This window comes from Amblyomma mixtum, chromosome 5, assembly GCF_055824585.1.
Source record: "Amblyomma mixtum isolate Tamu chromosome 5, ASM5582458v1, whole genome shotgun sequence".
Taxonomy (NCBI): domain Eukaryota; kingdom Metazoa; phylum Arthropoda; class Arachnida; order Ixodida; family Ixodidae; genus Amblyomma; species Amblyomma mixtum.
Window position 1 is genome coordinate 74604117 of NC_143016.1, and position 14575 is coordinate 74618691.

Genomic DNA, 14575 nt, shown 5'->3' on the forward strand with positions numbered 1-14575 from the left:
GGCGGACTTTGCTCTGAAGGAACAAAGGAACGACACTCTGGCTGACACCAACAAGACATTTATTGCTACAACTACAACACCAGCTGGCTACAAAATATGCTAAGGAATCGAGGAGATCTGACTCACCAGCAAGGTTACGAGGGAATGTTCGCCCACGCTAGGGCAGGAGGTACTCCGTGGCCGGACGGGACAACTTGCGGGAGCACGTTCCTCCCCATGAGGTCTCGCCCCGCTGGCGGAGAGCGGAGCGTCGCGCCTGAACGTCAGCGCGAGTCCAAGCTCCCGAGCCGAAAGGAGCCGTCTCCCTCGCGCGCGCGTGCGCAGCAATCACGCCGTCCGTGGCGGTCGTGTCGCTGCGACGCCTGCTCCTTCCCTTGATAGTTAACTAGGCTAGGGAAGGTGCATCACGGGGAAGCCAAAACACATGGAACGAGCGGGCCAAGATCCCCACAAAGAAGAACCTTAGTGCTCACTGAGGTGATGACAGTCGAACACGTTGAGGTCAGGCGTTGTCACGCGGTGGTTTTCAGTCACCGCTGAATTGGATAGAGGTTCCAGAAGGACCATTGCGATCTCAAGGGCCATTGATAGGGGCCCCGCTGATTGCACGTTGAGAGCTCACGTTTACGGGTTCGTAAATTTCGTTTCCATTATCGAAATGATTGCTCCGCGTACGGTGAGATTAAGCAAAGCCTCAGCTATTTAAGCTTCGCTCAGTGTCTTCGTGTTTCGCGCTTTTCCGCTTGTTTGCGCGCCTTGCGACTATCGGGAACAAGGAAAGCCGTATGAACGTTGCGGAAGTTGCAGCTGGTAAGGAACCGGTGATTACTTGTTTTGGGCGTGCAGCTGTGCTAGAAATAAAATGATAAAACGAACGCTTCTAAAATGAGCTGGACAGTTTTGACCGGGGTCGTCCCGCCATTGCATATTTCGAGCACGTTGAGCACGTCTGCATTTCAGCAGCGCATTCCATGCGAGTTCAATCAAAAATAGTATTTGAGCATGCGGCTTTCAGTGGATTTAAGGCTTCACCTTTTGGCTCTTCTTTGACTGTAATTTGATGGGTTTGCTTCGTTTCACATCATGGCCGTATCACATGCAGATTTCTTGATTACCATTCACGTAATCCTGAGTGGTAGCAACGCGCTTTGACGCCGCTTGGAAGTAGTAATAGAAGTAATAATAGTAATAGGCCCTCGGGGAGAATAATGGCGTGCGTAATGACTCGAAGTTCCGACATGTGGGCAGGATATTTGGCTTGACGGTACTTACGGTTGCATTACGCCACTTCTTCATCTCCCGTGCCACCTCGCAGTGCTTTTAGCTCTCAGGTGGCGCTGCTGAATCCTCATGATTAACCAGTATTTGTACATACTGTATATTGTCGCCGCACTCCGCACTCCTATCTTTTATTACTATCGCTGCCCCCTTTCTTTCCCTGTCCTGTCCCTGTCCTTTTATTCCCGCTAGACGCAGCTCAGGTGCTTCAGGTTTCGATGGCAGATGGCGCGGCTAGCAACATTTATTCCTTCCATAATTATCTTTACTTTCTTAACAATAAATAGCCACTAATAACAAGGATGGAAAAATCATTCCTTGGACATAGCTTCCGTTATGTCTATATGCCTTGGTTCAAACACGATGTAGTGTGCATGGCGCATGGTAGCCTTAGTCCCTTACATCCCCTATGGGATTCCATAAGGGATCCCATAAGGGATCCCATAAGGGATGTCGAAGTTGTTACCGCATTCAAAGGATAGTCACTTCTGTAACCACATATTAGAGTCTGTGCTCTTACACCTATTTAGACTGCAAGTACGTAAGTGCTACGTGCCTGAAGTTGGAGCAACACACTCATATCGCGCAGCTACATCGGAAGCGCTGGCGTTATCGCTTCGCAGCGAGGCCCGCTAATCAGCGCGGGCACGTGTCACGCAGGTGATGTACCGCGAGATGCGGCCGGCGCCCAGCGCCGCCCTGGAGGCCGAGCGCAAGAAGAAGAAGAAAATCAGCTGATCGTGGGCGGCCCGACGCCAGGGCTGCTCGCTCAACGTGTTTCGCATCAAGGACAACGAAGCCCTGCGCCGGCGCCTGCAGCTGCCGCGCTGGCCCTTCGGCCTGCCTTCCAGGTGACGCCGGTGTCGTCGTGGTGAGCCGCCATCTTCCCGTGGGACGGCCACTCCGCTCCGGCGATGCCCCACTGCGAACCCTTCCACTCTCCTTCTCGTCTTTCGCGATCGCGAGATGCATTCATGTTAATCCCTTGTGCAGCAACAGTGTCATTTCAGCGGCTGCTCATTTCTCCGAACGGACGGCGTGCCATGAGAGGAAATGCGGTTGCTCTTATGTCTGGGCTGAAATGGATTCAAAACGGAAGCTTAAGACGGAGGAAGGTAAATTGATTGGATTATTTGATACCCTTTTCTTCGTGTTGTCTTCTCGAATCTATCAATGAAACAGTGGATTTCTGTATGAACACTGCGCAAGTCACGGTCTGCTAGCCACTGGCATGGAAAAGTGAATACAACGTGCGTCCGGAAAATATATAACAAAAATATTTGAAAAAGAAAGTGTAACTGGAAAGTTGTGCTTGTTACTCAGTACGGTGTGATCCTGATTACGTTTTACGACGAAGCTGCTAACTAATTCATGCCTCCAGAGAGCCACTCGGATAAGTTAAATATCTTTTTTTTTTTACGCGGGAACATTCAATCGAGCAGCCAGACAAAGCGTGCGGCGCCGAATAAATGCGCTTTCTTCGCGCTGCCACGTTGCTGAACTACAGGGGTAACAGCTGTTCACTGAGACTCTTCAGATTGAGTTCAATGCAAGTAAGTTGCTCTGTGAATGCCACTTGCTTAGTTCTTCAGTAAGGTGTGCTAGCTATTGTTGAGAAAAATATTTACCTGGTCCTAGGAATCTCAAGATTGATGAAAAATGCGCCGTTTTCTGATTCACTTCGATGCTTCTGAGAAGGAGCGAAGGCGCTCATCGTTCGCGTCAGCGGCCTTAGTGAACAAATTACGCTCCTTTGAAAGGTCGTTCGTCAGCTGCCGAAATTGGTTTCGAAGGCGCCATGGGCGCGTTTCAGGCGAGTTAGTCATTGCTTTCTCAGTGATAAATATCCTGTTGTGCCAGGGATGTTCCCGTCTCAACGAGTTGCAATGGTGCTGTTTTGATGCTTGCTTGTAATCGGCGGAATGCAATGTTGGCACATCTGTGTTGCATGTGCAGACGCATACTTGTAGCTTTGTTGTGTGGTCAGGTGGCTTCGGATGGAAGCAGTGTGTCGTTGGCACATGACATTAGGGTCCGTTGCTGCATTAGTGCAACGGCGCTTTTACCGTGCCAATTATTAGGTGTGGTATACATGTATCCTACTGTTGAGAGTTGACTGGACAGCGAGGGTGTCCTGGACACGCCATTTACGCTACCTTCATTACGTGTATGTGATCAGTATGCAAATGGCCTCTCTCCATTTTCGTTGTACACGGTTTCTTGCTGAAAGTTTATCAGCTTCAGTGCACTTATTTTGAGTCGCGGTATTAACTGGCGACTGCAGTACATCTATGCCTGCGTTTCTTTTGCGAACTGATGTGTGCTGATATTCATGTATTGTGGACTGTGCAAGGAAATCATTCCGCAAGCCCGCTCGGCTGTTCATTTCCACGCATAGCGTGAAATACCATGTGCGCAATAACATTGGCCAAAAAACCTGAGAGCGACGTTGACGACTTTGTTGGAATGTGTGTACATAACTTCGTCATACACTGCACGGTGCCAAAGACGTTACAGCACTCACATCCGTGATCATCTTACCGTCAATGTGTTGGAGGGCGTCGTATTCCTTGTTTGTCATTTTTATGTTTTTATTTTGTGTTTTGCACCATCCAGCCAAGATGGGTCACTTTAAGTGGTGCATAACAAAGGAGCAAGAACGTTTTCCGTTTTTAGCTGGCTATTATGCCATAATAAGAGGCGACGATGTCGGGAAGTGTCACGGGGCGTACAGGCACAACAAGCCTTGCAAAAGGAAACTCTTTGTTAGCATTCAGCAAACTTTTTCTAAGTAGGTTTCCATCTCAGTGCATAACTTCCTTAGTTTCCTCATAAGTTCCACGCTGACATAAAATAAATTGAGGTCTTGGGAATGAACTATGTGTTCCCTTTTACATTGCTGGCGCCTGTTCATGGAATAAGCGTTCTTTGATCCTGAAGGAAAGGAACTCCTGACGGCATTTTTTTGTTTATATGAACCATTTCTATAGCCAGGTGTGAAAGGTTTTTTCACTTAGCTTTGTCGTTTCAGATACTTGCCTTGATATCCTTGACGTTTTTGTGATTGTGCCATGCTCATCTTTATCAACCTCTCATTGCTGTACAGACACAGAGCCCCATTGAATGTATTCCGCTGAAGTATATAATAATCGATTTTGCTAATACGTGTAATAACTACTCCAGCAATGAAAACTCCTTTTTGGATGCCTCAGAAGTGTGCATGAGTGTCTTGCACAGAGGTTTTCTTTCGAAGCACACTGTTACGTTCCTACATAATTGCCTGTCGAAAGAGTGGGACTCTACCGCAACATTTACACTGCCAGAGTCGCTTGCAACGTTCCTTCTGTGTAGAAAGATGTTGAAGGACACGTCAGCCTCTGCAACTTCAATCTGATGGGCTTTTGATGCCGAAGTAAAGCTGAGCATGACACATCCGTCTGTTACGTTTAATCGTTTGCGCGTTTCTCCTGCCAGACACTCCTTTTTTTGCAGCCACCCTACTCTCATTTAACGTTCGGTTAAAAGTAGCTGGCGGCTGCTTCGTTCTTACACTAGACTAGATCTGCATCGCTACAGCTTTCCCTCGAAGGAAAGAAACGCATATTGCCAGTCATCTAGTCCTTATCTGCAGCATCTGCAGGATAAAGGCATCTCTTTGAGCAGACATCCCGTCAGACCGTAGTTATGTTTAGCTGAATCTGTGGAGAAACGGTGGTGTCTGCATAGAATCTAGTCAAAGATTCAAAGTGGTTACGGAGCGCTCTCATTGTGAATTTCCTGCTGCCAACGTACCTCAGAGGCATTCAATCTCATGTTTCGTATAGCATAATTTGTGAAGTGCAGCGCGATCTGGGACACGTGCGATGTTTTTCCCGCGATAGTGAACCAAGCGCTTAAGTGCTTGCATGGATTCTTGTGTGTAATTTTGAAATTGACTGAGTGTTTTTGTAGCAATGGCATGGACTCCTGATTCTTTTTTATTCCACTGCCATTGTTTGCCATTAGTGTTAGCGATATCACCCAAATTCTGGAATTCTACAAAACCTTTCCACAGAAAATTTGGTGCTGCCGATGAGCAATCTTTTATATTCGAAAGGCGACTGCCTTACTAGAGTAGTCTGTGCTTTAGACGGGAAAAAGGAAGACTTCGCGAAGTCCTCAAGTTAGCTCTTGCGGAGCAATAGATTCCCGCTACTATAAGTCTCTCATGGCTAGACGTGACTTACTGCTGGACTTTCGATAAGCTTCACGAGGGCGGCTGATCGAACTAGTTGTTGTTCAGTTGACATCACTGGAGTGCTGTCAGTTGCGATAAGTCACTTTCGTGATGCCTATTGCAATAAGCATATTTGGGCATAATGCAAGCACAATGAACCTGTCCCACGCGTTCCAGAAAGCGCTGCACTTTCGTCATAGAGGCAGGAATGTGCCTGCCTGTGAATACTGTGTACATCTGTGAATGCATCGCATTGTCGAGAGCGTCGGACGCACTTTGTACTTAAGACAGCTCCGAACCGCTTATTTTTACGCCTTTCTCTTCCTTCTCGCCCGAGGCTGTGCAACACTCTCTCCTCTGCTCTTTGCTGGTCCAGCAAACTCCATTGACGCTGGATTTGATCGAACACGCGTGCCTTTTTCAACTATGCGTATGTATTACCGTCTGTGTTTGTGATCTGTGTACATGTGTGCGTGTGTGTACGTGGTTGTGTAAAGCGGCGCTTTGCAAAACTTGGGCGCCTCGGATGCCGCATCCTCGTGATGCATTGCCAGTTAGTCCTGTGTGGCTTTCACTCCCGTAACGGAGGAGAAAACAACTGCAGCCAAGCAAAACTAATCGAGTACTTTAACACGATACATCTTCGACACTGCATCAGCCCATTCGTGTGTGTATGACAACGCTAGTGGCCACAGTTTTGTGCCATATGAATTGTAACGAAGTGGGGTGTTGCATATCTTTCTTTTGGAGCGATGCAGGCCATTCATGGACTCGATTCACAGCAGTGCATAGATTACGTGAAATTCAGACACGTTGCCCACTCCTGGAAACAAACACGCGTTGTCCCAGTGCCACTCAGAAATCAAAAGTAAACTACATCACTGTCAGGTGATAAGTCACCTTGTAGTATAATGGGAGCCAACTGTGCCCAAATATGCTACACTGACCCGCTTGGGTTGTGTTCTATTTCTTTGCGGTTTATGCCGCGTGGTATAAATTTACACTGTCATATTTACTTTGGCGTCGAAAAGGAAAGTAGCTCATGTGTCATTTTCGAAAACATTTGGCATGCTTTCACGAGGATGCGCCCCTTGTTGGTGCAAACTATGTGGTTCCCGCTGTCTTCATTACAATAGTACCGGAATGTGTCCCGTGTTGTTCTCAACTTGTTAAAGAAGTGACGCATTCTTGGTATGAATGTTGAAGGATGCATCGCCTTGTGTTTTACGCGACGCAGTCATGATACGCTGCCTGTTTTGTGTTTATCTTCGTTCTGTGCTCATTCTCAAATGCAAACTGCGTGTTCATGTGTAGACGCATGCCCCTGTACATAAGCGTCTTACTGTTTTACATATCATTACGCTCATGTGTTCTTTGTTGCCATCCTGTGTAGATCTTGAAGAGATTATCTGCATAGCGCTTATTTTTGTTATTTCGCAGGCCGGTTCTTGCCACAGGTGAGTCGCTCATGGGTTTGCTCGCATTGTGCCGCGGGCTGCGATAAAAAGAATATGATCAAGTGCACGCGGTTGTGAAAAGCATCACAACGCTCCTGTAAAATACGGCTGTTGTACTCTCTTATGAAGACGTATGTTGACTTGACATTCCAGAGTCTGAATTAAATGCTTTTTGACTGGAGCTTTTTGTGTCTATTGGACTTATCATACACCTCTTCTGATAGAAGCCGCGTTTGGGCTCGTAGCTTGGATTACTGCAGTGCTGCGTTACTCTGCATTAATTCTGCTTCGTACGTGATCTGATCCTACAGAGCTAGACGGACTACTGACTGTACACTCGTCCTCCGCAACCCAGTGTCGGCGCAGTCTCGTGTGGGTTGCTTCCGGCGCTAGCTGGCTCATCCTTGATCATTTCGAAGTGACGCTAATGTTGTACAGCATTTTCTGGTCCCCTCTAAATTCTACGCATTGATGAACCGACATTTGCATCATACCTTCCTCTGGATGTGGCCAGCGAAGTCATCATCGTCATCATCAGAATGACTACATCCACTGCAGGTCAATGGCCTCTCCCATATCTCTCCATCAACACTGTCCTGTCCAGCGGCAGCCACCCTATCCCCCCAAACTTCTTAATCTCATCCGTGTACTTTTCTTTCTGCCGCCTCCTGCTACGCTTTCGTTCTCTTTACGCTTAGCGACCATCGGTTAGTTTGCCTTCGGCCGCCGCGGTGGCTCAGCGGTTATGGTGCTCGGCTGCTGACCCGAAAGACGCGGGTTCGATCCCGGCCGCGGCGGCTGGAATTTCTTTGGAGGAGAAATTCTAGAGGCCCGTGTACTGTGCGATGTCAGTGCACGTTAAAGAACCCCAGGTGGTCGAAATTTCCGGAGCCCTTCACTACGGCGTCTCTCATAGCCTCAGTCGCTTTGGGACGTTAAACCCCATAAACTAATAAATTAAACCATTAGTTTGCCTTCACACTAAGCCAGCGAAGTACTGGCCGTTGAATATAGCTAGTTTTAGCTAGCTGCATATAACTCTTCTGTTCACATACTACAAAACAAAATGAACAAGGGTCGAGGGGAGCATCATTCCACATACCAAAGTTTTGACCGCGATTGTTGTTCATTTTGTTTCGTGTTGTCGAGAATCCCATCTCATAGAAATGGGAATTCAGAAGAATTTCAGGATGGGAGCCGTTTCGTGCGTAAAATGACCCGTTGAATGGCGGAGCTGTTGAAACGGCAGTTCTAGCCGAAACCTCCGTAAAGAGGAGAAGCGTCGGTAGGACTACAAGAAATTATCTATCTTTTCGGGTTCAGCACAGAACGGGCACCAAGTGGAGACCGCCATACCAGACCTATGGCGGAAGAAAGTTAGTGGTACGCGACAACGTAGACGCGTGAAAGAAAAGTATGCGCCGGGCGGGAGGAAAGTAATGATGGGGCCTCTTCATCGTCCGTAATCGGTAAGAGTCAGCCGTTGACTTCGTGGTAGCGCAAACTGTGCGCCAAGTATAGTTATGAGTAGAGTATAAGGCACATGTGAATGCCTCACGAATATGTCTCTATCATTGTGTGTGTACATTCGCCGTTAAGTTTATGGAAGGTGTCCGTACAACCACATTAGATTTGCATGCTTCAATACGCAGGCCAAAATAACCATTTAACTCAAAGAGAGCTTTCAAATGGACGACTACCAATCTCGTGAGCTCCCTCCGTCCGGTTTCGGAGCATTTCTCGGCCAGTTTGGCTTGTGCGAACGTTCGCCCGTAACGTATATGGTGAACCAGGCATGGCTGACTCTCTAGTGAAGTCTTTCCGAGCAACATCATCTCGGCTGTCGTTAGCAGGCGTCATTGGTTCTGTAGGAACAAATGCCGCCTTTGTCAGCACGTTCTCACATTCCTTTGCTCCCAAGAGCACTGTCCGCCTATGTCGACCATCGCGCTTTTGCTCTCGGGATCACGGGGTGGGGTTTGAGGTATGACTGCCTGCCGCGGTTGGGCATAGAATATATACTAAGACGCGCTGAACATAAAAATAGCGGTATAAGTTTATTTAAGTTGCAGTAATTTTTCACGTGATATTGAAACGTTAATTTTATGTTAAAAGTTAACAAATCAATTTAATCCGTTGCACCATAAACCTTAGTTTAACATTGAATATAAACATTATGTTAATGCTGTGCTTTAATTGTTGCTCTAATGTTGAAATAATTCGTTTAAAGCAACATTAAAAATATATTTCCAACAATGTGTGTAAGAATTTTTCCTACTATTCTTACAGTATAGATATTCTTCAATCCGCAGTACTTTGCAATAAATCTCTTAGATTGTACCTGCTAAATATTGCATGCACAGTCTAAGTATTTTGTTTGAAAAGTTTACTTTCGACCCATTTACCATGCACTGTCCCTCATGGGATATCATTCAATAGTAGCTATACTCTCCGTGGCATCTGTCCGAAGGAGAGTTGCTGTATTTGTTGTAGTGTACAGAACCGTAGTGTCGAACTCATTGTTAAAACCTGCTAAGCGTTAACGTTGTGCACTTTCACAGTTGGCAGGTCTGTAATTCTCTTGCAAGGTTACTCTACTATTTTAGAGGAAGTTGTATTTATGTTGTTTAATGCGTAATTAAGGCTAGCACAACGTTATTCCAACGTTTATTTCTAACATTTCAGAAACGTTAGAGACGAAGAATGTTAAGAACAATGTATTAAGGTTTGACCAGAACCAATAAGTAACATTCTTGTAACGTTGCGGTGGTACCTGAGTGTATTCCTCCTGCAGTTTTCAAAACTCCTCAAAACTTTAACTCCTGCCAAAGATAAAAAGCCTGTTCTCCTCTTGTGTCACCGCTGTATGGATCACAATGGCTATGCTAGGGGTTACAACCCAGTGGTTACAGTGGTTTTTGCTTGTGATGGAACGAGCCAATCATTTTATTTTCTTCCACAACGTTCAGTTTAAGAAGCAGTTAATGAATGAAAATAGTTATTTTTGCCCTGGAGACTTGCAGGCATGCAGGAACGGATGTGGGCGCTACATACGAATGATCATAAGTCATGTATATTACACGACTCCTCACAAGCTCATGGCGTAAAATTATTTTATTGGGTTCATTGTTTTACTGAAAAGCCCAACTTAATGCGTGGCTTGTAAACAGAAATCTAAGTTGGTCAGTCACTTCTACCTTCCTCGTATCACTCAAGGCACATGCGATGGGTGCTACGTACTAAACGAGCGATTCTTGCGCCCTAATCGTTGTGTTTGCAGATTCGCACAGCACGTGCGGAACTTCTGCATGCATGAAAGCAGCCGACGGCGTCTTTCAAGGTTGCGTGCCGAGATCAGTTTTTTCCACCTTCTCATAACTAGCACTTTTTGGTACGACTCCAAGCGTGCAACGCCATGGTGGTGCATCAGGAAGGTATGAAGAAGGGCGGCCGTCCATGAACTATTTTCAAGACCTTCATGTGCAGCAAAGCGGGCACATGATTATCACGCCGCAATGGCGACCTGAAATGCTCTTCGGAATTTCTCAGGACGTTACCAAATCGTTTGCGGTGGCCTATGTGTTGAGACTCCTATGGTTGCATAGACGACGTTATAAAGAATTCAAGAAATAAGAGGGCTAGATTTAACGCGATAGCTTTAAGGCTTACGTTGTGCAGAAAATCCGGTGTCGTCGTCGTCGGCGCCGTGAGCGACAATGTGGGCCACCTAGGTCATGTGACATTGTGGCGTCATCCCAGCTTGATTACCGGATTGTGAGCAAATTAACTGACTACAGTGGGAGGTGGCACTTGTTATTGACTCATCATAATCAGAATGGCTTTGCCCACTGCTGGGCAAAGGCCTCTGACGCATCTCTCTAGCTAACCTGTCCTGTGCCAGCTTCGGCCACCCAATCCCCGCAAGCTGCTTAATCTCATCCGCCTACCTAACTATCTACCGCGCCCTGATCCATTCCGTTACTCTTACGGAGCATCGGTTATCAGTAGAGCACCCTGGGTCGCACAAGGCTCACCAGTGGCAGCACCTACCATCGCAGGATAGGGGCGCATAACTTAACCGCTGCACCACTGCACCAGGAGTGGTATGCTCACTCCCACTGATCTATTACTGTAAAGTCGAAAATGGCCAGTTCCGCACAAATGGGCATCAATTAACCCATTACACTTTCGCGCCGTACTCTTAAGGCGGAACTTGTGTCCGCTCCAATTTTTTTGTTGCTTCTTAAAGCTTTTAGAACGCTTGATTGCATGGCTTGGCAACTGCATGGCCACACGTCTAGTGTTCTGGAAAACCACTTAAAAGCGGCTACCAGTAGCACGGAATGTTGCACTACACCCACCTGGGCTGTAGTGACGTGAATCTGTTGGAAGTCGCGGCAGATGCGATTAGAAAGCCGGAACGACTGCTTTCCCGTAGCTTATTTTTGCAAGAAGGATAAAAACGAAATACTTCAATCATGGCAACGCGCAGCTATAAAATGCACACACTGGAAAAAGGACAGTAAGCGCTTTCTAGTTGCGCTGTTTCTCATAGAGCAGCATAGATTTTTTCCCGCTTGGAAGTTGGACATTTAGAAGGTATTTCCATCTGCTCCTTTCCCTTTCCCCTTCGCATGTCGACGCATTCTATTGTCACGTTGTAGTGACGGCAGTCCAGCGGTCAGGAAGACACCAACAAAACTTGGAAACAATGCGCTTTATTTGGGCTGACTTGCGTCCACAAAAGAACTGAATCACTCGGCGGCGGCGTAAGCAACAAACGTGCTCGTCAGTCGTCGAACTACGAATGCCCGCCGCTCGCGGCATCGCTCAATTTAAAACCGGCAAGGAAACTTCGAGATAACAGTTAAAGATCACTACAGTAATCTGGAAACACGTAAATGCAGCTCTTCATGACTGTGATGAATCGAGATTAGTCCAGTCGCTTCTCGCGTCACAAACAAAAATGATAACACCCCTTTCCTGCGGCCTCGAGCGCGAACGAGCGGCCACTATAGTGATACGTGGCACTATTATGAAAATATTGCCTGCTTCCTAGCTGCCTAATCGCACTGCCCTTTTTTGATTTTTATTTTACTTGCGCTGCTCGTCTGCCGAAAACAATGCGAATTTAACGCTCTACGCCAGTCTGCGCGCCACCTTTAACAAATAAATACTTGCTGTTCAGTTCGCAATTTTTACTGCCCTTTTGTCTTGTCTTGTGCTTGGGCAGAGAATGCCGTGAAGGCGAGAATTCTGCTCAGAACATCACGAACTTTCCTCTTAAATAAATTTTCAGGCATATGCCAATGGCAGTGTTATTTCTGTCGAAGTTGGCAGGTCAGGACTTGGCATCAACAAAGAGGTCTAAATGAACGTCATTTTCTCGCTTTTCTGCCCTCTGTCGTTGTTTATGGCTTATTAAAACAGTGTCCAGCAAAGAACAAATGAATAAAGACAATAACGTAAAAAAAAAGTAGCTGTTTGCTCTTATAGAGACACACTGCTGCGGAACTGTTGTTTTATTCCGAACATTATGCGCTGAATACAACAACAAAGCCTTACATTCAAAGAGCAAGAATTTTTTTTGTTTCGTTCGCAGCTTTAGCAGAGCAACGAATTTGCTTAAGGGACAACTGAAGATGAAGAGACAGCTGGGACGGGCTTTAGCTTTCACCGCTCCTTTTACATGAGTGTGTTTGTATCCGCTATCCACCCTGGCTTATCCCCCGCCGTGGGTATGCGCCACTAAGCCTGAGGACATCATCATCATCTTTCACTACCAGCTACGTGTTCAGTTTTAAACATGTCAGTTGGTAATTGCATTGTATTGCTCGGAGCACACTACGAACCGCTGTTCTTTGTATTAGTAAAATAATCTTGAACCGAAAAGAGCAGACCAGCAGCGTACAAACGTGACTAACGGGTATGCTTGGGGTGTGCTGACTGGGATGAGTACACCAGTTGATCCTCGGCTGGCAGTCCTCAGAGGCTGCGAAGTAAATGACCAACGCAGCGCTCAGACCTGTGACACAGTTGACGGTGCTAAGAACCTCTGGCTCCGGACAGGTCGGCATTGGAAACTGAACCTTGCCACGTTTCTTTCTAGAACCTTATTCGGTGAGGCTAGTCTAGCTGTGTTGTTCGAGGTACAGCCTTTGTCAAAAATTTGGATCCCAGGGGGTTTTCTTTTGAGCAACACTGTCTGGTTCGTAATGAATCTCCAGCGCTCCAAATTTGCTGAAGGTAAGAAGATTTTTGGTCCTGCCTCCTCTAATGGGTAGGACTACCACGAATGTTACAGGAGTCCCACTGCGAGGCTTAGAAGCAAACCCCTTGGGCTCTAAACTTTCGACAAAGACTGTACTAGCGAAGATTACATGGGGTATCATAGTGCTTAGTGAGGTTAGAAGGGTATATGAGGCATATACAGTGCTAAAGTGAAAGTACGAGCTATGCTGTCGTGGATTAACGGGCAGACAAGAAATATGTGTGGGATTTCTCATCAATCAGGATATTCTGTAGAAACAGCGCGAAACACAGCGGACAAGAAGACGGGACGACGGGTCCACTGTGTTTCGCGCTGTTTCCACATAACGTCCTACCAATTAGCTCGGCTTTCTGTGTTACTGCAATCAGGATATACCTGACAACATAGAGGAGCTTTATAGTATTAACGAGTGGGGTGGTAGTTACCTTAATTAAGCTTTATAATAGGTACAGTCTTTGTCAAAAGTAACCAGGCTGCATGGTTTGCGTCTAGCTCGTACAGTGTAGCCCTTACAGCTTCCCTGGAGCTAAAATGGTCATTAAAGGTAAGGTCTGGGGGTCTTCTTACCTTCCGACAACTTTTGATCTTTAGGAAAGCGACAAGGGCTCCACTATACAAGCTAGAAGCAAACCATGCAGCCTGGCTACTTGTGACAAAGACGGCACATATTAAAGATGGTGCAGGCCTGCGCGCCTAGATCCATCCATGATGACCAGATCGTCGAAAGCTTCGATGAAGACGTGGAATCAGCAATGAGCGAGTTAAAACACAATGCTGTACTTATGGGTAACTTCAATGCAAGGTAGGCAAGAAGCAGGCTGGAGACCAGAAAATGGGCGACTATGGTGTAGGTTTTAGGAATAGCAGGGGGTAGTTATTAGTAGAGTTCACAGAGAGAAATAATTTAAGGATCACGAATGCCTTCTTCCGCAAACGATAGAATAGGTACTGGGCTTGGAAGAGCCCCAATGGTGAGACTATAATGAAATATACTTTTACTGTGCGCTCACCATAGTGTCTTGTAGGATTGGGAGGTCCTTGGAAAGGTGCGTTGTAGCGACCATACAATGGTAAGGTCTCGAATTAGCTTGTACTTGAAGAGGGAAGTGAAGAAACTAGTGAGGCTGAAACCTCTCAGCAAGTTATCGGTAAGAGGGAAAGCAGAGAAACTCAAGTCTTGCTGCAGAACAGATATCCAGTTTTAACTGAGGGCGATGGCCTTCATCTATGTAAGAATTTAGCAGTAATCTTACAGTTATCATTACGGAGTGCACTGTAGATGTAGGCGGTAGGATAGTTAGACAGGATACTGGAAAGCTATCTATAAGGAGGCGAAAGACCTCATTACAAAAC

The 14575-nt window shown here is 46.5% G+C and overlaps 1 protein-coding gene across 3 annotated transcripts in view; it reads left to right on the top strand.

Annotated features, from left to right (window-relative positions):
• The window catches only part of LOC149342685 (multiple C2 and transmembrane domain-containing protein-like), a 214882-nt gene extending 207750 nt beyond the window's left edge, over positions 1–7132 (top strand). For all 3 annotated transcript variants that reach the window (XM_089545157.1, XM_089545158.1, XM_089545159.1), the window contains exon 21: positions 1939–7132. In XM_089545157.1, coding sequence (XP_089401283.1) covers positions 1939–2016 — 78 coding nt within the window. In that variant the 3' untranslated portion in view covers positions 2017–7132. The remainder of the gene's footprint in view (positions 1–1938) is intronic.
• The last annotated feature ends 7443 nt before the right edge of the window (positions 7133–14575 follow it).